Raw genomic sequence first — 26,000 nt, forward strand, 5'->3', positions numbered from 1 at the left:
AATTTTGGGTTAAACTGCATTGTAACGCGCGTTACTGAAGTTTGTACCGAGTAAATATTACCCAATTTTTTTTTTTGTAATGCCTTACATTACCGCGTTACCGCAAACAGCAATATATTACAGTAATTACATTACTTTTGTAACGCATTACTCCCAACACTGCATATTAAACACTGCACCTCCAACTCTATAGGCTACTGGGAAAAGAGATATAGACATACTGTACATGTGTAAGCTACATACATTCTCCTCCTTTCCATTCACTTACAGGCACTCATCCATTCATTCCTCTATACACTCACTAAATAATTCACTCATTCATTTGTTTTCAGATGTTTCTTTATTAATGTGTGTTCATGGTAACATGAGGAGTCCAGGTCACCAGTGCTCCCTCCGTAAGCCTCCTGCTCCTGGGTCGGTCCTTGTGCGGGCGCCTCCTGCTCCTGGGTCGGTCCTTGTGTGGGCGCCTCCTGGTTCACCAGTCAGTGAGGTGGTGTTAGAAACAAAGAGCTATTCTACAATAGGCTATGTGATTCAGTAGGCCTAATGTATTATAAAATGAGGAGGAGGAAGGGGATTTTAAAAGAGAGAAAATTAACAGAATCACTCTGAGAAGACTGTGTTTGATATCCTCTTCACCTCCTCAAAAACACAGAGACAGCTAGTCCATCAAAAAAGCCTCTATGATTATAACAGTCAGAAACATTACCAAACTTTGTTTTGGCTACCACTACACCACATGACATAAATAAGTGATATTTTACAAGCTGCCTACTCTTTTGCAGGTTTTTCTGTAGTTCTAGCCCCACCTGTTGGTTATTCACATACAGGCTACGTGGATGTTGGTTAACTTGAAAATGAAATTACACAGTGAAAAATGAAAAGTCTTAAGATTTTCTTTTCTGTTGGAATTTTCATTTTGGCACATAGTATCATGGAAAAGGCAAAATCAAAATTAGCAGTTGCATTCAGATATGGCCATGAATTACCAGGATGACAAAAATGAAATTTGTCAAAATTACTCATGCTTATAAGGAATGTTAAATGCCAAATGTGGGTATTTCATTTTTTATTTTTTTTTGGCAGGATATTTACATATGGAAATAGAAATGCCAGAAAAACACCCACAAAAAGAGTCTTATTATTATAGTAGGCTAATTACTTGAATAAGGAGAGTGGTGTAGAGCTGGTAAATAAGGAGAATATAATCCCTATAATGATTTACCAGATGTGGTACAAGATGTGGTGAAGTTATCCTTTAAATGTGTACCACATCTGGTCAATCATTAAGGGAATTTTATTTAAATTGAACTGATTCAGCAAGCTTTAGGTAGACTTCAGACTTCAAACTCTTTGCCCAGCATTTTCTTGGACTAAATGCAGAACTGGGCAGTAGGAACCATGCTGATTTAAGATGACAACTTGTTTTATGATCAGCCCTATTAATACTTTTACATTTCCATAGCCCACCCATGGATGGATGACAGAATTGTATAGCAAAATAATTTATTTACAGACATTTATAGCCAGATTAAGGCAACAGAAAAAAATGTCCTCAGTTATAATAGCATGATTGATAAAGTCAACAACTGTTACAATGAGGATCACAACAGGGTTATTTTATTCAGGTTCTTTCTAGAACTTCAGAGTGATTACAGTGACCTCCTCACTCACACATTACATACTGTATTTTATACACATGAAGTACACAAGAATAGAGGAAAATAGAAAAAGGAACTATAAAAATATAAAAACATGTACAGCACAAATTCATGATTACAATTATAAAACATTAATAGTTAAGTTGTACACCTTAACAGGTACTATTTCACAGATTTCAGCTGATACAGCTCTCGTTCCACTGTGTAAAAATGTTTAGGAATCTGGTCCCGGATGGCCCTACATACAGTAAATCACTGCACAGAACTAACCTGAGGTCTCAGCACAACCATTAGACACCATCTCCAAAAACACAACAAATAAAACGACTGCAAATGCTGACTCTTTTCCTTTTAAAATAATTGAGGATAAATATTTTCATTTAGTCATTTAGCTGACAATTCCAACTGAAATGACTAAACATATTGTACAGTTATGCATGTGATAAAAGTGCAAAAACATGCATAGTACAAATGTGTAAGTCAATGAGTAAACACAAGCATCTCCTCAAGTTTCCCAGAGGTTACATATTAAATACACATACAGGAAGCCAATACAAAAATAGAACAATTTCTAGTTTTGTTCATGTATGCAAAATGCGGATTTTCACCTTCATTCAGTCGTGAGGTACAGCGTTCAGTCTGCTGTAGAATGCCTCTGAAACTGGTCCCTGAAGGCCCTATTTAAATCACCATCAATGCATCTGAGGTCTCTGCACAACAACCACAGCCTTTACTTCAAACCAATAAAACAGCAGTGAATGAGAATCAATATACATATCTACATTTATGCTTCACATTCATCAGCAGTACCTGTTGAGCTGCATTTAAGATGTATGTAACCACAACTGGTAGCACCTTGGATTGGAAAGCTAGAATGCTAACAAGTGAGCTAAAATCCTAGTGCAGGTATCTCTTACCGTACAGCTACTGTAGGCCAGCTGGTTCCCATTTAACAGCCTAGTGAATCCTGAGTTTATTGTTAGAGGTTGAAAGTCAAAAGTGGCCTTATCCATTGTACAGTAGTCAACATGTTAACATCCTGCATATAATAGACCCTATATGAAGACAAAGTCCAAAAGATCACAAATGTTACCTAACCCACTCAAAGGCAAAAAGTGTTACAACCAATAACCGACGAGATGTGCGTTTAGGAGAGTTTTAATTGCACGGGAGGGAGGGGGAGGGAGTAACGAGCTAGCTCTCTGTTTTGTTTGAACATCAACAGAAGTGACGTATCCCCGCTATCACTGATACAACCTTTAAGCATACGCTCCTTGAACACTGTGTGCACCCGGTGTAGCCCGGCTGTAACAGCTAAAAGAAAGAGTCTGTACGTTCATTGTTACTGTACAAATGGGGAAGAACTCCAGCCTACTGTACTTCATGCTACATCAATAGCATCATCAATATGCTACTTCCTCTTGTATAGATTTGTTTAAGTCCCTCCTCAACAAACTAGGATGTTCAGATGTCCCATAATCATGAGGTCTTTTAAGGTCTTTCACCAGGTACTCATCACATTCCAGTAGAACCCTGTAGAACTCCTCCTGAGCTGGACCTCCTTTCTTCTCCAGCATGAGCAACAGAGTGCGGTTCCGCATGGATCCGTCCTTGTTCTCCACCTCCTCTCTCTCCTGGGGGTTAAGAACTCTACATTTCTCCAGCCCAGAGAGGATGGGCCTTAGGAGCCCTAGACGAGTCTCCAGTTCTGCTTTGTGTCTGTGGAAGAAGTCCTGACCTGGCGGGGTGTAGGGACTTGAAGGGTACAACGCTGGAACAAAAGAAAAACCATGAAACTCACAGTTCACCCGTGGGACATATTACAGTTACACAGGAAACCGTGTTACTGTAAAATATTGCTGGATGTAAAACCTGAACATTTATGTACATATGATCAATATTAAATGCAATGAATTAACATGAACATACTGTACATTTTTCAATGAACCCTACATGTCAACCCTTCCCTCAACACCACCAATGGGTGTACAATCACTAAATGAACATGTGGGATAATTTTTATATGTCTCTCATTGAATGTTTAGTATACCTTACATACATGTAGTGAAATCTAATCTAATTACCATCCTCTTACTCTGACTCTTGTGTCATCTGAAACCCCTATGTTGGAATGTTTTGACTTAGGAAAGTTAAGATAACCCCTGTGTCACTGAACTAGGGGTGACCCTCAGGATGAGGGGTGGTAAACATTTCTTATCTCTGTTAAAAAACCAGATGGTTAGGTGATCACTGGTGGGGGACAACTTGTGATTTCCGTGGGTGTGTGTTAAGGGTATAAGAGTTGGCTTCACCCACAGATGTGTGGGCTTGTTACTTTGACATTTCATGTCATCCATTTAATTTCATTTCTAGTCACCCAGCACTGTTGGTAACAAACTTATTAAATGAGTAACTTTGTAGTCCGTTATCTACTAGCAACATGGGACACCCATATAACAGCTGAACCCAGGTTCTACCTATAGGAACCATGTAAAACCCACTTTAGTAAAGTTCACTACTTACCTGCTGAAGTCCCTCCCCCTTGGTGAGCTGTTAACAGAAATAACGATATTTATTGAAAATCACTATTAAAGGAGAATTCCGGTGTGATATTGACCTAAAGTGTGTTGGAACATGATACAGAGTGTGAAATTAAGCAAGTGACAGAAGAAAAGAAAAAAGAAGGGAAATAATGTGTATGCTAGCGACAGTCATAATTATACCATTCAGTTGTGGGCACTGCAAATTACGTTAGAGGGTGGGGTAAGGTGCCAATGATTATATGATGAGCTTCAGATATGATAAATACCACATCAAATTAAGAAGCACATTGTGCGGTTTCTGCGGACAAAGGCATTGATTATGCTGTGTTCGCAAATGCACATACATTCCTCACGTCATGAGATATCTACTTACCTGGAAGGTTTATATGAGATTCCCACACACATCCATTGTCATTTTCATGCAGGTACAGATCAATGGGCTCTAAGATGGATAAAAACACCTCAAATGTTGAATAGTAGTCTCCATAGCTGTCATCAAATTCAGCAGTCTGCAGCCCATCAAGACAAAGACAAAAATGAGTTTTGATGACATTAATAGAACCAATTCAATAAACATGACTATACAATTATAATTAAAAACAGTTAAGTAGCTGTGTGAAATGTATATAAAAACAAAATGTTGTGATTTGCAGATTGGAAACCCTAATTGACAACAGTGCAAAGACAACATATCAATTGTTAAAAGAGATTTTGGAGAGTTTTTGGAAAAATATTATGGCCATTTTGAATTACATGTGGATATCAGCAACATGTCTGAAAAAAGTAGGGACAGGGACATGTTTACCACTGTTGCGTCGTCTTTTAGATCAGTTTGGGAACTGATGAGTTACTGGAATTTTGAGGATGAAATATGCCAGTCGGGCCCAATGATTTCAGCTGCTCAACAGTCTGGGGTCTTCTTAATAGTGTTTTTGTTCCATGATGTCACACATTGAAATATTAGGGAGCTTTTTATTGATATGCAAGTTTTTTTCTATCTGATTTATCTGACATTTATTTTGTCTTTATAGCCTGTACCCAATATATGTTTGGTGATGTGTGTGCCCAGGGATGCCATCACTTGTGTGAAAGTAGTATTGCCAAATTTCTGTCCAAGCCCAATGTGTTGTATTTATTCTATCAGAATAAATTCATTTAGAATGGGTCATGCAGGAAGCCTACCTATTTTCTTTGTAATTGCCTCTATTGCAGTGGTCAATATACTTTGCAGCAGTAATTATGTAGCTTTAGCAGACCTCCGAAAATGGAACTCTGAAGAGCCGTGTAATACATTTTTATTTTAGTGTTTTGTGAAGAAACGTTTTAGCTGCATGTTACCATCACATGACTTTGAACCGACAGGTGTAAAACAATAAATGTCTTGTTAACTGAATAAAAAACAAAAGTAACATAAATTTCATTACATGTACAAAAAAACAGTAAGTGACAGTAAGTTTACAGACTTGTACATACTGTACAGAGTGTACACTTAAATATAATAAAACATCTGAGCAGTAATTTGACAGCGAGACAAGAAAGTAGACTACTGACAATTTAAGGTCTGCTCTGTAGGCAGTGTTGTGCAACTAGCCTAGATAAAAGGCTATTACAGATATTAATATTAATAATATTTCAGATTATACAGATTTAAATAAATACATTCACTTTCATAAATATGCACTTAGTTAGTTCATGTTAAGACCATGTACAGTATATACAGTACCCTCCAGAATTAATGGCACCTTTGGTAAAGTTGACAAAAACAGGTATAAAAAATAATCCGTTGGTGATTTATTGTAATCTCACAATAAAAACAATCAATTTGAGAATGATGGAGGCTACCATGCTCTTGGGCACTTCCAATGCTGCAGAATTTTTCTTGTACCCTTCCCCAGATCCGTGTCAAAAAATCCGGGTCAAAAACATACCTGTCAACATTTAGCTTTCCAAATATGGGAGTGTTTATACCGGATCTGTGTTTGCATATTTGATACGTGTCATACACGTGTTTCAACACTGCATTTCGGTCGTTGCTTTTATCTTACCATTACCTTACGCATGCTTATGTATCCACCAGCTGCCTGCCTGCAGCCTACTTCCAAAACTCCAAAGCTGCTTGCTGTCAGATTTGGTTCCGAGGGCACAAGTACAGTGTATCAACAACACTCAATAACAGTTTATGTGATGTGTTAATCAATTAAATAAATTCCCAACAATTCACAACAGCTAGTTCTGGAGTATTGTATCGTACTGCTAGTGCTTACGACGAGACTCTGGCTGCGCAGTTGGCACCCGCTTCCTTATTTGGGTTTTGGGTTGCCAGGTTTTAGCCTATGACAAAACGGTTGAAATTGAAACTAAGTGATCGTGTATGTGTAGGGTGTATTTCATACACAATCTGGCAACCTGAATGGATCTATGATTTTAAAATTAAGTTTGATGCATGCAAATTATGGGAGTTTTCCGGGAGAAATAACAAAACGGGAGGGTGCTGGGAGATGACCTTGAAATACGGGAGAAACCCGTGAAAAACGGGAGTGTTGACAGGTATGGTCAAAAACCGTGTGGCTGCATACTGTACCTGCGTACTTTTTTGAATGCACACAAACCTCCTGCTTAATGAAAGCCAGGTGCTGCAGTCACCTGCTTCAAGTAGGTGTGACCTCATGCATTTCCATACTGCTCAGATCGGAAAAACATAAACAAATCATAACTTTTCAGGATTTCAGGATATATCATAAATATATACAACGAATAAATATTTCATATTTTTTTACCATAAATAATATGATATTTTGGCTCCAACAAGGACCATTGAGAAAAGTAGGATGCACCAGAGCTCAATGACAAGTGTCATTTAACAAATGGAATATTTCAGTCTTTTATTTTTTATACATTTACAAAACACTCCAAACACTTTTTGTGGGGTGTTGGAGTATTGTGTGTATATTGATGAGAAAAAAATAAATAATTTAATCCATTTTAAGATCCACACCAAACTGGAGGGGGATTATAACCTGACTCCGCCAGATGGATTGCTTCGTATATGCTCCGCATATCCATCTGGGAACTTTCCGTTGGAAAACATAGAGCATCACAGTCCCGCCCCTCCTCCGGGAGAGCTTAGTTTCCGGAAGTAAATTTCCCATTCATTTCTCCCATTGACGTTTTGGAAAAATCCGTATCTAAAGAGTTTTAGAGCATGTCTTAGGCTAATCAGCTACGGCGTAACTCATAAGCATACAACATATCATTTCGAGTGAAAAAACGAAGAGAAAGTCTAGCTAATGTTAACTAGCATTACCAACCTCCCTGCAAAACTCACCACACAACTTCGTAGGTTTGATAGGTCTTGTCCCTCATGCTGGCCCTTACAAAACCCACAAGCTGACCCTCGACACACAACAGTCAATAATGTGACCCAATTTAAAGTGGTTTTCACCCCTTTGGACACTCTTGATTTCGTCCTTGAAACAGTGAAATATTCACGGGGGCATGGACGGTTTGCTAACCATTTTACTGCAGTGTCTAGCCGGTGGTAGCATCCAGCTTGTGCTACCAGCTAGCTAGCTAGTTCAAAGGTTTAAGTACTTAATGGGGATATACAGGGCTTTTTATGCCTCGACTAAGTTGATGTTTCATATAAACAACAATTCATATTCATAGAAACAACAAGGTCACTAAAACATAATATATTTCATACCTGTGTTGCAGCATGTAGGCTAATGTTAGCAGCATTATAATGACATTCTAATGTCTGAAAGGCTAATGATTAGCCTCGGCTACCTGAAAAGTTAAGTGTTCAAACTAGCATTTCCAGTGTTCTATTTGATGGTGTATATGGCCCTGACTAAGTTCGTGTGATATATAAACCACAATCCTTGTTCAGGCCCGTCGCAAGAGGGGGGCGAGGCCCTGTGCGAACTTGACTGGTGCGAGGCCCTTTTAACTATACGTGCATGGAATCATGCAATAGCCTACTTTACACGTAACTTAGGCTACTGTCGGTGTATATTTAGTAGTAGGATAATACATTGACATGTCTTTAAGAGGGGGAATGATATATAACATTATAGCAAATATAATAATAAATCGTTGGCCATAATAAGCCGTTTATTATCCGTCACATCAACAACACAGACATAGCTAAAGGTGAACATTTTGACTTGAAGAAAATGGTCATGAAGTAGGCTATTAGGCTACTGAACGCAATTTGTCGATATCGAGCGCACGACATTCAAACTAAACTATTGAAGATATGTGCATTACATAAACTGACAAATTAATAACACGCATAACATAGATTGACTCACCATAGCCTACTTAGAAAAAAATCAACCTTTCTGGCTTTCGTTGCCGCATTGAGGTGCGCAAATAATTTTTGATAAGTTTCAGCTTTGAAAAGCTTCGTTCCCCCGATGCCACAGTTCCTGGAATTGTCAGTAAGAGCCTGATCGCTACAACAAGCCCGCTACAAGCCTGGCCGGCCGCCGGCCGCTACAAGCCTAGCCTACGTAACGACGTCATGAAATAAAATTAAAAGATATTCATTTTTATTTACTTTGTTTTTAAATCTTAAACAATGTCTATGCAGATTTAAATGAAATACAGTTCTTTATTTTAGAGACATATTGTATAAAGAGCAACAATAAAGATTTAGAGATAAATCTGCAACATCATTGGCCAGGTGCGAGGCCCATCAGAGCGCGAGGCCCTGGGCGACCGCCCAATTCGCCCCCCCCTTTCGACGGGCCTGTCCTTGTTGATACAAGTACCAATGTTCGTCTAGAAAGTTTTTATTCACATTAAGAATTTCGCCATAGGCAGTAAAAGACTCCGCCATCTTTGTCAATAATTTTCGCTGATAAATTTCAAACTATGACCTTAACGGCCTTTCCACCAATCAGAGGCATCACTGTGGGATTGTGGGATTGTTCAGGATTGTGAGTAATGAAGTACTTATCCAAGACATTGCGAATAAAATAGATTTATCTCAAAACAAGGTTAGTGCCCCGTGAACTTTTGGCGTCTATATGAGCATACACAATCGCTTAGTACAGCCGTAGCTGGTTTTGAGTCTACCATGTGCAGTTAAGTTTTTATGGCTTATACCCGAATTGTCAATGGAGAAATTGCATTGAATTCTTACTTCCGGAAACTCCTGTGGGCGGGACTGTGATGCTCTATAGAGCTGGTAAGTCCCGCCCTTTCCGCTATCCCCGATGGACCTCTAGATTGAAAAATCGTTAATGCAAGTGAATGTGAGAAAATAATTATTTTCTAGTCCCGTTTGAATTTTGCCATGAATGTGAACATATGTTGTCTGTGAATTTTTAATATAAATTTTCGTGTAAAGAATGCTACAATTGAGCGGGTAAAAGTTTGATGCGGTTAAACTTTGTGTGAGAGCACTTTGTGGACTACAACTTTCCGCTAGACGACAGCTAACTAGTTTCCCATAACAACCATCAGTTGGTCGAGATGTAGAGGGTTATTAAGATCGACTTTGAACACAGTGAACCATACAACTTTACAATCACACTGTATCATAGTGTTAATGTGTTGAGTGAAGCTAGATATGTTTCGAATATTTTTGTTACCATGTGTGTTTATTCCTGCCGTTACAAAAACTAGCATCTCAGCTAATGTTAGCGATTAGAGCTAGCTCACGTCACAGGCGACATGTAGTCTTTCTCGTTATGTCTTTTCCACAACTGATAGCCGAAGAATCATATAATATACTGTCAAACTCGTAACATGAAAAATTATATAAAAAATTCACAGACAACATATGTTCACATTCATGGAACAATTCAAACGGGACCAGAAAATAATTATTTTCTCACATTCACTTGCATTGACGATTTTTCAATCTAGAGGTCCACTGGGGGTTTAGCGGATGGGCGGGACTTACCAGCTCTATTAGGGAAGGGGCGAAAATATTGGTTAGCTGATTGGATAAACCATCTGTCTATCACCACCTATGTTGGTGATAGACGGGCCAAATCAACCAATCAGATCAACGAAGCGTTCTTCTAATGCCATCTTTTAACATACAAGTTGGGTAAGTAGCTAACGTTAACATTTTTAAACTTACCATTTGTATGTGACATGAACCTCATCAACGACAATCCCCACCAAGTTTTCATGGTAGGCTACACTTCTGAAGAAAGCATATTCCTTCTCGTTAAGTAACTAAGATTCAGGGCTACCAAACACTACCCTGATGGCTCAGCGAAATACAAACACTACAACACTTGCAAGTGTTCGCAACACTTGCAAATATGTGTTCACAACGGATATGAACCTACAACGGAAGTGAGCACTTGTAGCTTGGAGGAGTTACACGAAAGGACATCTCTTGAGAGACTTGTACAAGTTATACAGATGTAAGTTTGTAATGTTTTGATAATAAAGGAGTTAAAGATTTACCAAACAGCTAGCGAGTAAGGCTAAAGCCTGTTGACTTACTTACGTGGAAAAAACAGACATTGGGTAAAACAAATAGCCTAGTAGCCTAATGAAACATGTGGATTGATGCAGTAGCCTACCTTGGCAACATTATTAAATTAACCTGTCACCATAGCCTATGCCTACGTTTGCAAAGAGGAGAACATTTTAATTTATTCACAATGAAACGTTACATTTAATTTACATGTTAACAATGAGTAGTTTTGGTTGTTGTTGGTAGCGTTATTGCATCCCTTATGCCTAATGCAAAATTGTTCCCTCGCGATTGGAAGCTCCTGTAGCCGCATAGCCTACGCATTTCAAAACATTGCGACGTGAAATGCCACAAGCGGTTTGTGAATAGGTCTTAGTGAGTTAGGAGTCCTCTCGACTTCTTTTAAGCTGTCCCAGACTTAGGTGCTACATTTAGGTCTAAAATGCTTTGTGAATTACTTTTAGTGAAAAAAATAGGAGTCCTAAAGTTAGGACAACACGTCCATTATTTTTAGGAGTTGCTCCTAAATTCGCCAGTTAGGAGCTACTTTTAGCCTTTGTGAATACAGCCAAAGTATCTTTGCGCAAAACGCAGCTTTGTGGGCGGATTTTGGACGCTGTTGCTATTTTACTGGTGGGATAAATGACTGTTGCGCCTGACGCAAATCTAAAATGGGTTGGTCTGAAGTAGCTACATTACTCATGGGTGTAGTTTGGGCGTAATGTGCAATAAACCAATCAGATCGTCATTTCACATTCCCTTTAACAACAGGTGCGCTTGTTCCATGGCGGATTGCTATTATGATGGCGGATTTGTCAGGCGCAGCCAGGAGCGGTTCACAGCAAGGACTGTTCAGTTAGGAACAGTTCGCTATTGATTTTTCTTTTTGACAAAATGTAAATATAGAAATGTCACAAAGACATACTTTCCGATGTTTTGGGCTCACTCTGAATCACTATGAATGCATGGTGATATTTTTGCAATGTTCTTATGTCAGATAAGCTCTTCTCTCCCATGCTGCTGCTTGGGCATTTGGGTTAAATGGCATCAGCATATGCAGTTCAACATCACGTCTCCTTAAGTCCTCTAATATTTCCTCATTTATGTCATCAACACATCCATGATTCATGGAAATGTTGTGTACGCTAGATTTATGCTTATTTTCCCACATCTTCATGGACACAACAATGATCCCTCGTATTTTTCCTTGTAATTATGTTTGATTTGCAGAAATGGGAACTGGTGCGTCCGTGTATGTGAGAGGAGCAGGGGCGATTCTAGACCTAGAGCTTTGCTGGGGCACAGACCTCCAACTCCAAATACATTAAAAAAAAAATAATAATTAAATGAGCGCGCAATATGAAATAAATCATTTATAGGGTCCTATAGTCATCCTGGCAATACTGCAGTTCTTTGTAGCTTAAATAGCCTACTAAAGCCTTCATACTGACTTTTGGTGATAATTTGCAAATGCAGCAAACTTATTTAAGTTTTCCATTAAACCATTGATCAAATCACAGCACTGGCTATTACCAGCATAAATGTTAATGTTACCGTTAATGTGGGCAATTACCATACCTCCCTCATCCTCCTCATCTCTCCTCACTGTTCCTCTCCCTCTGCCTCTGTTCAGGAAGAATTTTCTGATGTCCATCTCTGAATAGTTTATCAGAATAGTTTATCATTAGTTTTACAGTAGGACAGCTTCACAAACAGTATAGGCTACTTTTACAGGACTCTTTACAGTATACATAAATCATTATTAATTGTCCGCATGTGTGCATGCAGCCTACACATGGTGTGAGTGTGTGTGTGAGGGAGCACAAGCTGGTAAACAAATTTAGGCTACAATGACACTAAGCATTGAAAGACAGATGCTAATTATGTGGGCAACACTCTCTATAGGGATGGGCATCGTTAAGAAATTATCGATATCGATGCCATTGTCGAACCTTCTTATCGATTCGATTCCCATATCGATTCCTGTACCTGAACACTTATAGGATGGCTTTGAGAGTTGTTGGCTTTGAATGTCTAATTTAAAGTGGTTTTAGAAAAAGAATACCAAGGCTGCAATATCAATACAGAACAGTGTTTCCCCTAGATTTTTTTCCAGCAGCGGTGCTGTTGATCGTAGGAAGCCCCCCCCCCCCAGAAGATTTTGAAAAAATGACTCCTTAAATGATGACTTCTGGTGGATTTTGTCGAAATAAATTGACAGATTGAGTTACAAATTATGAAAAAAAAAATAAAGCTTAATCACAGGCCACTGTACAAGCTATTACTATTTAGAATGCAGTGCTGTGCACAAGTTAAGACATTTATTTATATAATAACATTTATTTATTTACGATACATGGTACATTCACAAAAAATGTATGTCCTTAAAGGCTTGATTTTTCCTCTTTTTTTTAAATGAAGCCATTAAGATTAATTTCCAAAAGATTATTTGTATTCCTCCCTTTAGTCAATTTTAGCATGGTGTCTTAACTTTTGCACAGCACTGTATAAACTATATAGACTTCTCTTTCATGTCATTACAATGTATTGGTGCGGTGCAGGTCAAATTGAGTGCCTGTCACTTTAAGGCTGTGACGGCCAGAGAGGCTTGCTTGATTCTCACCAGTGTTGCGCGGGTCACAATCGGCCCGCGGTCGCCCGATATTTAAATCAACCCGACCGCAACTCGGACCGCGAATATTAATTAGGACAAAATTATACCCGACCCGCGATCCGACCCGCTTATTTACAAAATGTGTGATTTTGATTATAGCCTGCATGCAGTGTGGCAGTAGGACATTTCTGTAAAACAAACGAATTTATTTGCGAAACTTTATGCAGTAGAACTACACGCAGTAGGCATGCAGGACATAATGTTTGCGCAGGAGAGAGAATGACAATAAGAGTGCAAGCACGCACGCAACCACAAAAGATTAGAACACTAGGATAAGATTTGAAGGCCATGGACATACATCTTTCTTTCGAAAACAGAAATGGTGAGGCAAGGTAGGCAAGAGAGATACATTGCTGGTCAAAACGCACAAAGCTTTACTAAAGCACATCCACTGTTTAAAGTCACAAACACAACGAAGTAAGGTAACTTTTATGCATGCGCGAACCTACGGTAGATATGGCTGTGTAGTCTGTGCCATAACATTTATTCTTGCAGGCTGCCCGTTTTGGCTGTCATACTTTTAAATGGCTTCGCAAGAAGTAGGCCTACATAGACCATAACTTGTACTACTGTCATCTTCTTTAAGAACTTTTCCCGATATTTCCCATAGCCTATATCGCTTTTCCTAAAGGGGTGTCTTTATTATTTTAACCCGCGTCTTCAGCTTCTTTACTGTTGACTTTACTGTATTGATGCTTTACTGTAATGATGCTAGCCTTCTCGTGATATTTTAAGTAGGCCTATTTGTAGAAAATATATATTTAATACATTTAACTGACCCGCCCGCAAATGACCCGAATATCATTAAAATATTTTGTTTATGACTCATAACCGCGGACGACCGCTTAATTTCGGGCAGACCGCGCAACACTGATTCTCACGGTTTTAAGCTAACTTAGTAGCGTTGTTGTGCATGGTGCATAAGGATATATGGATGAAATGAATTGTGTTTTCCATGTCATTTGGTAAAATAAATGCTCAAAAGCCTAACAACTCGAAGCAAATCTATCTTGGATTATAGCAGATAAGTGTTTTGTATCATTTCTATGATTTTGGTGAGCTCTACAGGAAATTACAAACTATCTCCACAGATGTAAATGGTTGCATATACTATTACCGAAATTCAATTAAACCCACCAATAGGCTAGACCTTAGTTTCACAGCCTAGGTATGTTCATCACAGGGCTTGAAAGCATTGACTGTATAACAAACAAAAACGAAACAATGCGTGGAATTTATCTGGGAATAGGCTACTGAAGGTAGGGGTGAGCTACCTCGCTGGCGTGTTTAATTTGGTTCCTTGGTTAACATAATGTAGGCTACGTTTTTTTGCACAAAATTGCGTCTGCTAATAAAGTTAAAACATAAACACAAACAAACGTGATCTCCTGTGGAATCACTGACTGCGCCTTCAACGTTAGCCTACTATTATTTGTTGACATCGAACCTGAACAAACGGCAGCTGTTCCCTAACTTCACTTGCGTGCGTTTTTTTAATTAGACAATTTTTTGCAGCAGTGCTTGAATTCTAGGAGTGGCGCTGCTGACTAGCCTACATTGTAGGGGAAACACTGCAGAAGTTGAATGCTTTAAAATTTCTAAATTTCGCATACTATGAGTTGTGCCGCGACGTGGGAATGGATGTTCGGAATCGTTAGTGGAATCGTTAACGTGTGTAAGTGTACGATTCCGATGGATCGGAACGTTTGGAACCGGTTCCAAACCGGAAACTGGAACCGATTCCCAAGCCTAACTCTCTAACATCGATCAACATTTTTTCTGTCAAACAAGTTGTGAATTTGTTGTAACATTAAAACAGGGGACGACTTACTCTGCGCTCAAAGTGATGTGATGAGCTCCAGCGGTTTCCACTGTAAAACGAAACACTCGGAAGAATCATGTGAAGGATTTTCATTGGTTGTTGCGTTCAATCTTACCCAGCTTCTGAGCCTTCCTGATTGGCTATTATGGCCCCTTTCTTTTTTTCCTCGTTTCTTTTATTGGCTAGTAAGTGACAGGCTCAAGTCATGACTAAAGCAGGCAAGGAGATGCGCTTATGAATGCCGTTTCCAGCGAGAGCAGCGCTAAAATTTTACTGGGGCACTGGAGACTTTTACGTCCCCAGTGAATAAGGTCTAGTGACGCCCCTGGAGAGGAGTAAAGTGTATGTGCTTTGTACACATGCTACATTATGGCCAAGCAGGTGTAAGGCCGTATGCACTGTGCTTACCATCAGGCAACTCAACGAGAGACAATTTCCTCTAAATGTGTCTTCACACCAAGTTGACCTACTATATCATAACTTCCCAACTCTGCACATTATCCCATTAACTGCATGACAGTAGGCTATTTACAATATTTTCTATAAAGTAAAGTTTGTAAACACGTTATCAAAATCAACTTAATGCACGCACAACTTTTGTTTGAGCAGGAGAGAGAATAACAACGCACAGACGCAGCAATTACAGAAATGGTAGGCTTGCTACTTTCTTTTACCATCTATGAAAGGGTCTTTATAAGAGGCTACCTGGCTGGTGTTCGGGGTTTCCCTCTTTCCATCGCAGCATGTGTCGTCTTTGTCTTTTGTTTGGGTTTTGCACATTACTCTGATTTACACCACGCCTCCATTTTTCTTCCCATCTCACCAATACTGATTGCACTTACAGTAGTCCAACAGTAGTCCGGCCAGGACATTATTAAATTAGCCTGTCACCATAGCCTATGCCTACATTTGCAAAGAGGAGAACATTTTAATTTATTCACAATGAAACGTTACATTTAATTTACATGTTGACAATGAGTAGTTTTGGTTGTTGTTGGTAGCGTTATTGCATCCCTTATCCCAGTAGTGTTTTGGCATCCGGGTTGGCAACCTAGAGTCAGGGGCGAGGGGGAAGGGATACACCGCTCTACAGTAATTTGAAAGTGATTGCAGTACCAATTTTGGCCACAATCTTACATATAGTTCCTTTAATAAATAACTTTTTTGTTAATCCTTATCCATGTGTGGCCTCCCTTATGTTGAATCACTCAAAATGAGCCGAGTGGTTCTAACACTAGGGTGTACCCGTAGGCTATTGTAGCCTAGCCCAGTGTTTTTCAACCACTCAGATCATCAGGTGTGCCGCAGAAAATTACCCAAATGTCACTCACTGGTCCAGAAAAGCAACTGTTGCATCAAAGAATTTATAACCACATGCTCTCATTGATTGTATGATTGCACTATTTGTGGTATGCAGGCATTGTACAACGGGGGCCCCATATCCAGTATTCACAGAATCATCACATATCTAGTTCATAACAACAATTAAATTAGATATAGTCACCTACAAATGAAACAGAGGGCGCTTGTTTTATTGAGCAGGTCTTGCATAGAAGCCATAATAAAGCCATATCTGTGTATTATTTGAAGTTTTAGGCTATGGTATGTTTATTTTTTCTTCACACAGGATGTTAGTGTGCCGTGGGACATTTTAAGTGTCAAAAGTGTGCCGTGGCACAAAAAAGGTTGAAAAACACTGCCTCAGATTACAGTACCATCTAAGGTGACCAGAAGGTCCAGTCTTGCTGAGGAATAAGTCTTTTCAACCCCCCTGCATTTATTGTGCAGCTGCATGCCTGTATTGAACAGCAACTTCTCAAATTTCAAAATTGCGCATTTGAAGAATTCCTTGCAGTTCATGCAGTAATGCAATAGCCTAATTTGGACATGAAAATAATAACACTACAGTGCATTGCTTTGCATGAAAAAAATACATTGCAAATAGCCTACTGCAGATTATAAATGCAGTATTTATTTAAACGCATACTTTGTCCTATAACTAGTTATTTTTAATAAGGGTAGGCTATAGGCCTCCACAAAATCCATAAGTCTTATCTCTCATGACATTTCCTTTGCTAGTATTGACATAGTAGGACTTATGTGGACAGTGTAGGCCTACATTTGTTCAGGAATAGGCTAGTCCAGTTTTTGGTGCAGAGGCTCTACCATAGAGGCACAAAAAAGGTTGAAAAACACTGGCCTAGCCTACTGCAGAACCTATGGGCTGCAGGCTTGTTTTCAGGATTGTAATAGCCTGAAACCTAACCTTTATTTATTACATGGCTCTTCATAATGCTGCAGAATGCTCCATTCACTTGAATGGGCCTTCCCAACGTTCGGCGGTCTGCTAATTCTAAATAACAGACTGTTGCTAAGTATAACAGACCGCTGTCAAGGAAAATGGGCTTAGTGCTTCTATTTCACGTCTTTTATATTACTGCGCAAGTAGTCCGGCCACTTATTACTTTATAATACTCTGTTGCTAAGCTACGCGAGTTGACCTGCAGATACTTTGTAACGGACAAACTTCCAATACATCCGGCGCAATGGATGAGTTTAATATTAGTTTTAATATTCTTGGAGATTACCCAGATTTCGATTCTTGGATGAAGGCTGAGTTGTCTTCACCAGTTAAGAAAAGAAAAAGAAAAGAAAACGACACAGAGGAAGGCAAAGAAGCGAAACGACACAAACATCTGGACGACAGAGACATAGACAGAATTGAAGAGAACCGACATGAAATCAATACAAAACGGACCACGGTATGGGCCATGTCAGTTTTCAAAGACTGGTTAGTGGAAAAAAAAATGTCGGTAGACTTTGCTGATTATAATGCAGAGAGTCTCAATCAGGTGCTACGTTCTTTTATCCATCCGTGCAAAATGCCAACAGAAAGACCTACTCAATTGCGAGTTACATGGCAATTAGGGCAGGGATATCTCGACATTTCACAACCCTTGATATAATGAACTGTGCCACGTTCAAATCAAGCAATGATGTTTTCAAATCTGTAGTTAAAGATCTACGGAAAAAGGGCAAAGACGTCAGCCAGCATCACCCCCCCATCTCGACAAAAGACCTACAACTGCTGCTCAGCAACCCAGATGTGCTCTCTCCCAACACAGCTCGTGGACTCGTCAGGAAGGTGTGGTTTGATGTACAGCTACATCTGGCAAGACGAGGCAGAGAGGGCAATCGGGACCTCACTCAAGACTCTTTCCTTCTAAAGAAAGACGAGAATGGCAACGAATATATCACTCTCGCATACAACGCTGAGACAAAAAATCACAAAGATGCCAAAGACCCGTGCAGAGCAAATTACCGGGGCTACATCTTTGCGGAGCCTGACAACCCAAACTGCCCCGTTGCCAGCTTTAAAAAGTATCGCTCCCTTTGCCCCCCTGACGCCACATCTTTCTACCTGCACCCTCTCAAAAAGGACCAGCTGATACTAAACCAAGAAGCTGTATGGTACTCTCGGGAACCCATGGGTCATAATTACCTTGGGCAAATGTTACCCCAAATCAGCCAGGCAGCGGGTCTCTCCCGGAAATATACAAACCATAGCCTGCGCAGCACAGCTGTCCAACTCCTGTCTCAGGCTGGTCTGGAGAGTCGCAAAATAATGTCTGTGACTGGGCACAGATGTGAGGGGAGTCTGAGGAGCTACTGGACTCCATCACTGACAGAGAGAGAAAAGTGGAGCAAAGTCCTCTCCTCTCATCCCGGCAATGGCAGCAAATCCGGTGAGCCATAACTACACAGCCTAACATAGCCTAACTGAGTTGACATTTTAAACATCAGGCTAACAGCTGTTGTTTTCTCAGGTGTGTCAATGACAGAGCCCCGCCAAGAAGCAGATGAAGAAAGAAACATCAACATCAACATCCCCAAAGAAATCCCATTTTACTATAAATGGCAATGTTCAGTTCAACTTCAATAATAAATAGGGTGTTCTTTCGAACGTTGCCATTAGGCTATTTAACGGCCTATTTAGCATTCCCCCCCTTCTTTTTGCGTGGAAGCGACAATCACCTTTCAATCATTAAAATTATTGTTAAATCATTATTTTGTTGCCGGTGTTGATTGCTTTAGTGGGTAGCCGTGTAATAAGCGGGATAATGTATACGCCCGGTCATTGTCGGGAAATAGGTCCTTTCAGGGCGGAACAAGACCCCTCCGCTGCGCGTCGGGGTCCGGTCCGCCCTGTCGGGACCTATTTCCCGACAATGACCGGCGTTCTATACATTATCCCTTACGTATCATACATGTCCTGAATAATGAGAGGCTAAGCGAGAATTTGGTGCACGTAACTTAATCATGACTTTCAGAAAACAATTTCAAAATGACACTGGCTGCTTTTACAGTGTGCAAGTAAATATTGTGAAATTATTGATCATGTGAAGATTTTGCATGTGGCGCTCAAAATTCAGCTGCACCACTGCTGAATACATTGTAGAGGAAACACTGAATCCATATAGTAGGCTACAAGGAATTTAACAAGTCACTTGTGTAAACTTTTCTAGCCTTTTGTTACTATTTTGAACTTTTTCGCCAAAGTGTGTATATTTTCCATGAAATAGTACAATTTTGTCAGTTTCAACATTTGTTATAGTGCCTATGTAGCCCGGTTGAAACCAGACCCTTCTCAGTCGTAACTGAGAGTGGGTCTGGGGAAGGTTCGTTCACAGCCCATTTCCAAAGGGCGTTCCCAAACGGACACCGATCAAAATGCCTCGGACGCAATAAGAGAGGCCAAAAACCAATCAGAGCAACGAAAGAGACAGAGTGACGGAAACACACAATTTGCAACACTGTCTAGTTGTAGGGAGAAGCAGGAAGAATTAACCACTTTTTAATTAAACGTAAGCTCATTTACAAAGACATCGTGCCACACTGAAAGCTAATATTTTGCCACTAGCAATTTACATCTGCCCTCTGTCAAACACAATTGCATTTTCAGCTCTGAACAAAACCGTTCACGTTCAAACGAGCATTTTGTTTCATTCGTCCTTTCTGGCTGACCGGGACATATAAAGCAGGAATGGGGGATGAGAGACGGAAATGTTCAAAGCCGGAATTGTTTCAAGGCAAACACTGAAGTGTAGCATTTGAGTTATGATCGCATAGCACACCAATTCAAAAGTAGCCTGTGTTTTCTGTCGGCTACGTGTCCAGCTACTGGTATCAAACTGTTTTCAGTAGCCTACCTACCACTGTTGCAGATATCACATAGGTACCCGTTACATGATTGTACAATGTTGCATATTCCAACATAAGGAAGCAGTTAAGAAACTTCTAACTCTCTGTCTGAAACCAACGTGATAGCAGCTTCAAACAAGCGGCAGCAGCCATCGTTCATGTTTTTTTTTTTTTTAAAACCCCGGCTTCTTCAACAGTGTGCTCTATCGTCATCGTGTAAAGCACGCCTCAAGGGTTCTGATTGGTGCCTAGATGTAGGAAAATTGGAAATGGGCTAGAATGGGTTCTTGGCCAGACAGACTTTCAGAGCAAATCTCGAATTTGCCGGAAGTACGTCTGGGTTTTTCCCTTGTCCTTTTAGCAACAAACTGTAGATTTATGAGAATTTAATATTTTATTTACATTTTACACAGCTTCCACATTTTTTGAAATAGGGCTGTACCTTTGGATTTATTCTGTGCTTCTGTGAACTGCAGGTGAGATGATATTCCTCATCTAAGATCAGTTTGCATTTAGATGTAGTTGGAATGTAGATCTCTTTGCTTTGTTCAGGCATCTTTCTCCTATTTTCACATACCTGAAATAGGAAGAATACAAACAATATGGTCACATTAAAGATTCACTCCAGCCACTGAATAATGTAGCCAAGTTACACAGTTATATAGCAAGCTAGCTGGCTACAACCTAGCTTAAATACACAACTAAAACAAAAGCAAGTCACAAACTCAGTAACTCCATATTTACATTTAATTTACAGCAGGTTATGTACAAAGACAAATAGAAACCGACTGTATTGCTCACGAATATATGAGAATTTGAGCTGCAGCTTGCCTCTGCACTTCACTTGCCAACACTGCAAGGCATCCCTGAACTTGAAACTCTTCCTCTCTGATCTCAACATACTGTCAATCAAAAAGAATCCAGCCACTATGATGGATTCTCCAATCATCATACAGAAGCTCGTCGTCCGGGCCATCCCACTGCCCCATTCACTACCAAAGGTGCCGGGCTTCCCTGGAAATTACGATTTTGGGGAGTCCAATAAACATCTAGCTTTTCTGCAATGAGATCAGCCCATTCTGAAGTGCCATTGAAAGTCCAGTGAAGCCGAGCTTCTATGGGGTATTTGATGGATCGTGTCATCACAGCAATGTATTAGGGGCGGGAAGTCATGATAAATGACCGGCAACACCTTATTGCTGAATGAACTAACTATGAAGTTGAACACATTTTTAGCATCTTCTAGTTGGAATAGTAGGCTAATGTAATACAGTAGTATTTGATAAAATTTACAAATGTATCTGCTTTACAACTTTGTTTAATGCTATCAAATGGCTAACAATGTTATGCTAACATAGGAAAGCTAACTCTGACTCATTAGCTTGCTTATTTTTAAAGCTAAATTTGCTTGAAAACAGGCATCGTCGCCTTATTTACCCGGCGGCCATTGTAAGCCAGAACGAGGCTACAGTGTACACTTGCCATCAAACCTCAGTCCAACAGATGGTGGTAATGCAATCTATTTTACAAATTGTCAAAAAAAACTCACAGAAGAAGCGGTAACACTTTATAATAACTTCAATAAATTCATAATTTATTAAGCCTTTGTTACTTATTAGTTAATGGTTTGTTCATCATTAGTAATTTATTGTTCATACATAATTTCAGTAAAGCATTTGTTCACACAGTTATAAATGGTTTGTTCATAGTAAATAAACCTCTTCAAAAATGTGTTTGTAAGTACATGATTTTATTTAATAAATAATGAAACAACCACTTATGAATGAAATCATTTTCCCATTATACACCACTTGCAAACTATTACAAAATGCTTTGTTCGTCATTTGCTCCTATGTTAAATCTCATAAATAAAGTATTTGTACACACAGTTATAAATAGTTTGTTCATATCTATGTCATATATAGTTTGTTCAGTCTATATCTAAAATATGTTTATAAATTATTGTTAATACTTAATAATTGATGCAATAATATTGTGTTGAGCAGGCTTGGAATTTCAACATTCTGGGGGCAAGGCCACTTGGCCTTCAGTTGGGCATATTTGGTGGAGGGCACAAAGGCCACATGTCAGGGCACTAAGGCCAACGTTAACTATACAGTAGTAGGCTATAAACGTTAAACGTTTACTATACAGTAATAGGCTATATTTAACATTTATTTGATATTTGGCCTGTTATGAAATCATGTATTGAACAATTTAAGCACAGCTCAGCTTTAAGAAAGTCAAATAGCCTAGATGCATGCTTAGCATTTTGTGATCATTAAGGCTACTTTCACAAACTCTTAGTCAGCTGTCCTCTGATTTACCGATATCTAGGCGACATTTGTAATATTTATTATGTATTTGGCCCGTTATGAAATAATGTGGAACAATTTAAACACAGTGTAAAACTTAAAGCCCAAATTTGGAGACATTCATGTATGTTGAAATTTACTGCAAATTCAAAACGGGATTACTCTGGAACGGCTAACTGAACAGGGGACTGCTTTAGACATTTGTGTTCGGTAAGGTCTGCTGTTTATTCTGATATATGGTTTGCCATGTGTTAAACGAGGGGTTCGTGAAGTATTCCACCGAGATGAATGGGTATGGAGATGGACGCAAAACCTTCAGTAGAATTTATGATTAAATTGAATGATATTTACTTTTTGAATGATATTTACTTTTCTCGCGAACCGTTCACCACAGCAATTAGCGGCTGACATTGTTTAAAAGCTAAGAAAAAGCTCTTTCGTGTGATACTTGTGATGTCTGTGTGATGAGTAGGCTACTTCGCGAGTAGTTCAACTGAGAAGAATGGGTGAATTTGGACGGACTTTCTTTCTAACTTTTTCCACTGCGTAATTTGCGCTGTAAATGCTAAGATTGTTTTGACAGGCCATAGGCTAAATATATATCGCTATTAGTAGGACGCAAAGCAGAATATTGAAAGAAGGGGGCACCAAGACCACCGTGGCCTGTAAACCTCTGATTTTCAAAGGGGCGTCACGGCCAACGCAAGGGGCTACGACGGCCATGGCCGTCGTGGCCGCCGTGAAATTCCTATCCTGGTGTTGAGGAAGTAATATTTCCATTATTTAACAGTTGTTACATACACATGCACTAATGATTAGTTAGGGTGAGGATACATATTTTACAAACCACTTCCTAATACTATAATTCATGATTAACTCAGGAGTTACAAGTGGTTAAAGATATTTTGTGAGCTTATCTAAAGTGAGGACTTTCTATGCCTTGCAACACATTTTCAAATGAGTTGTAAAGATTACATTCACATTCATTCATTTAGCAGACAAGCAACGTACACATGTCAATTAAATTGAAGGCCGTTGACACAATAGTGAAAGCCGGGAATCAAACCCCCAACTTTTCAGGCCTCTGCATGCTAGTCCAGCTCCTTATCCACTACACTACCTTGACCCAGATACAACAACCATGCAAGAGTTTCTGTTTTCTTTTATTACACACTGTTAAGCATTTATTAAACATCTGTAAACTATAATTAAATGCTGTATTCTTCGTTTGTAAAGCATTATTCCTACATTAATTCTCATCTGTAAATCGTGTTTACACAGTTAAAAATGGTTTGTTCATAGTAAACATGCATATCTAGGGTAGAATGGGGGAAAACGCCCCTTGGGGTAAAACGCCCCCCCTCCTATATTTCACAAACTAATCATTAAATGAAGTAAAATGTTGTTGTTATAATTTCTATGCACTATGTTGACAATGGTGATGTACAAGTACCCACCATAAAATGGATGCATGCTCTGTACTTGAAGAAAACAAAAGAAAAATGGATTTTTAGGCAAGTGTTCTAATTTTCAGCAGTCACTAAAACAAAGTTGGCTATTGTCAATATATTGATCAAATATAGTAGCTTGCAATCCATTTATTGATTATATTGTATTGCTCCACAATAGATTTTGTTTACTTTAGTTGTTTACTTTTGGTTGGTCGCTTTGGGTGAAAGTGTCTTCTAAATGAATACATGCTAATGTAAACTTTATAGATAGATACAGTAGATAGATACTTTATTGATCCAGGGGAAATTTAAACTATTCAAATTCATTATAACTCATTTGTAAATGTGTTGCCAGGCATAAAACGTCCTCACTTTAGATGAGCTCACAAAATATCATTAACCACTTCCAACTCCTGAGTTAATCATGAATTATAGTATTAGGAAGTGGTTTATAAAATATGTATCCTCACCCTAACTAATCATTAGTGCATGTGTATTTAACAACTGTTAAATAATGGAGGTTGTCAGGTTGCAAAACGGAGTGCATTACTACCATCTGTTATGAAGGCTATCTGAATGAGGTGAATAGGCTATAGGCTACTTGCACAAAAGCCTGTTCTTGTTTTCGGTGGAGCCAGATGTGTTTGAACCTGCCGCTATTGTTAATTAGTGTCCAGTGTTTCCCCTAGAAATTTTTCCAGTAGCGGTGCTGTTAATCATAGGAAGCTGTTTCATTCATGTTTCATTTGGTTCCTTGGTTACCTTGGCAGAGCGGTACAAAATATGACCGCCGCCCATTCCAGCACATTTTTTTCCACAAAAATAAGTCACGCTGAAAGGCATATGTGATTCCAACTGTCTCACTGAATTGCATTATGCACACTCAATTCTCACTGGTATCTGCTAGACAACAAGTACCAAAACATGATTAGTTCATAGATTTCACATGTAAAATACATTTTATACAACCCCACCCCCATCTTGCCTGTTCATAATTCTGAGAAATTCTTGAATTGTGTGCATGTGTCCGTGTACATGTTTATGTTTATGTGTGTGTGTGTGTGTGTGTGTGTGTGTGTGTGTGTGTGCGTGCATGTGCATGCATGCGTACATATGTCTCCTGTGTGAGTATGTGTCATACGTATGATTACTGTGAATGTATGTGTGTGCATGTGTATCTGTTAATGCACATGTGTGCATATGGAATGGGTTAACATGACCCCTGGAGGCAAACATACGCAAAAAATTGGTCATCCTAGGCCCTACGGTTCTCAAGATATTCACAGAAAACTCTGTTGGTGTACGGTCACTAAATGTACACATAAATTAATTTATTGTTTGGCCCCCCATGAACGAAAGTCCACGAAACTTAGCATGCATTCGGAGGGTGTCATAATGATCCCCCCCCCCCTTTTAATTTTGTGCAGTTTTGACCATGTCAGCCAGAGATATTGTGATTAATACACCTCATTTTTTGCTTTTTAATTTTTAACTAGGTGACGCTATACATGAAAACGCCAACATACAAAAAAAGGTGGTTTTCCTAGGCCCTACGGTTCTCGAGATATTCACAGAAAACTGTGTTCGGCCACCTACAGGCCAGTTGGTGTACAGTAAAATAAATTAATTTATTGTGTGGCCCCCCATGAACGGAATTCCACGAAACTTGGCGTGCATTCAGAGGGGGTCATAATGATCCTACACTTCCTATTTCGTGCAGTTTTGACCATGTTAGGTCACAGATACCTGCAAACACACCTGTTTTTAACTAGGTGGCGCTATACATTAAATGAGTGGTTATGGAATGGGTTGACATGGATCAACATACAAAAAAGGTGGTCCTCCTAAACCCTACGGTTCTCGAGATATTCACAGAAAACTGTGTCT

General features: G+C 39.3%; 1 protein-coding gene across 3 annotated transcripts in view; it reads right to left on the reverse strand.

The window, feature by feature from the left end:
• Positions 1–1,836: 1,836 nt before the first annotated feature.
• The window catches only part of LOC143125341 (uncharacterized), a 263,904-nt gene continuing 239,740 nt past the window's right edge, over positions 1,837–26,000 (reverse strand). Inside the window, exons 20-23 of one of the 3 annotated variants that reach the window (XM_076286721.1) lie at positions 20,790–20,924; positions 4,578–4,713; positions 4,185–4,211; positions 1,837–3,432 (exon numbers count right to left, since the gene is read on the reverse strand). In XM_076286721.1, the coding sequence (XP_076142836.1) occupies positions 3,065–3,432; positions 4,185–4,211; positions 4,578–4,713; positions 20,790–20,924 (666 nt within the window). In that variant the 3' untranslated portion in view covers positions 1,837–3,064. Of the gene's footprint in view, positions 3,433–4,184; positions 4,212–4,577; positions 4,714–6,506; positions 6,884–12,227; positions 12,306–20,789; positions 20,925–26,000 lie in introns of those variants that run through there. The other 2 variants (XR_012987252.1, XM_076286733.1) reach the window with 2 other exon arrangements.

This window comes from Alosa pseudoharengus, unplaced genomic scaffold, assembly GCF_046254945.1.
Source record: "Alosa pseudoharengus isolate Yale_2024_CS ecotype anadromous, Long Island Sound unplaced genomic scaffold, YU_APseudo_1.1 YU_APseudo_1.1_scf_1, whole genome shotgun sequence".
NCBI lineage: Eukaryota > Metazoa > Chordata > Actinopteri > Clupeiformes > Clupeidae > Alosa > Alosa pseudoharengus.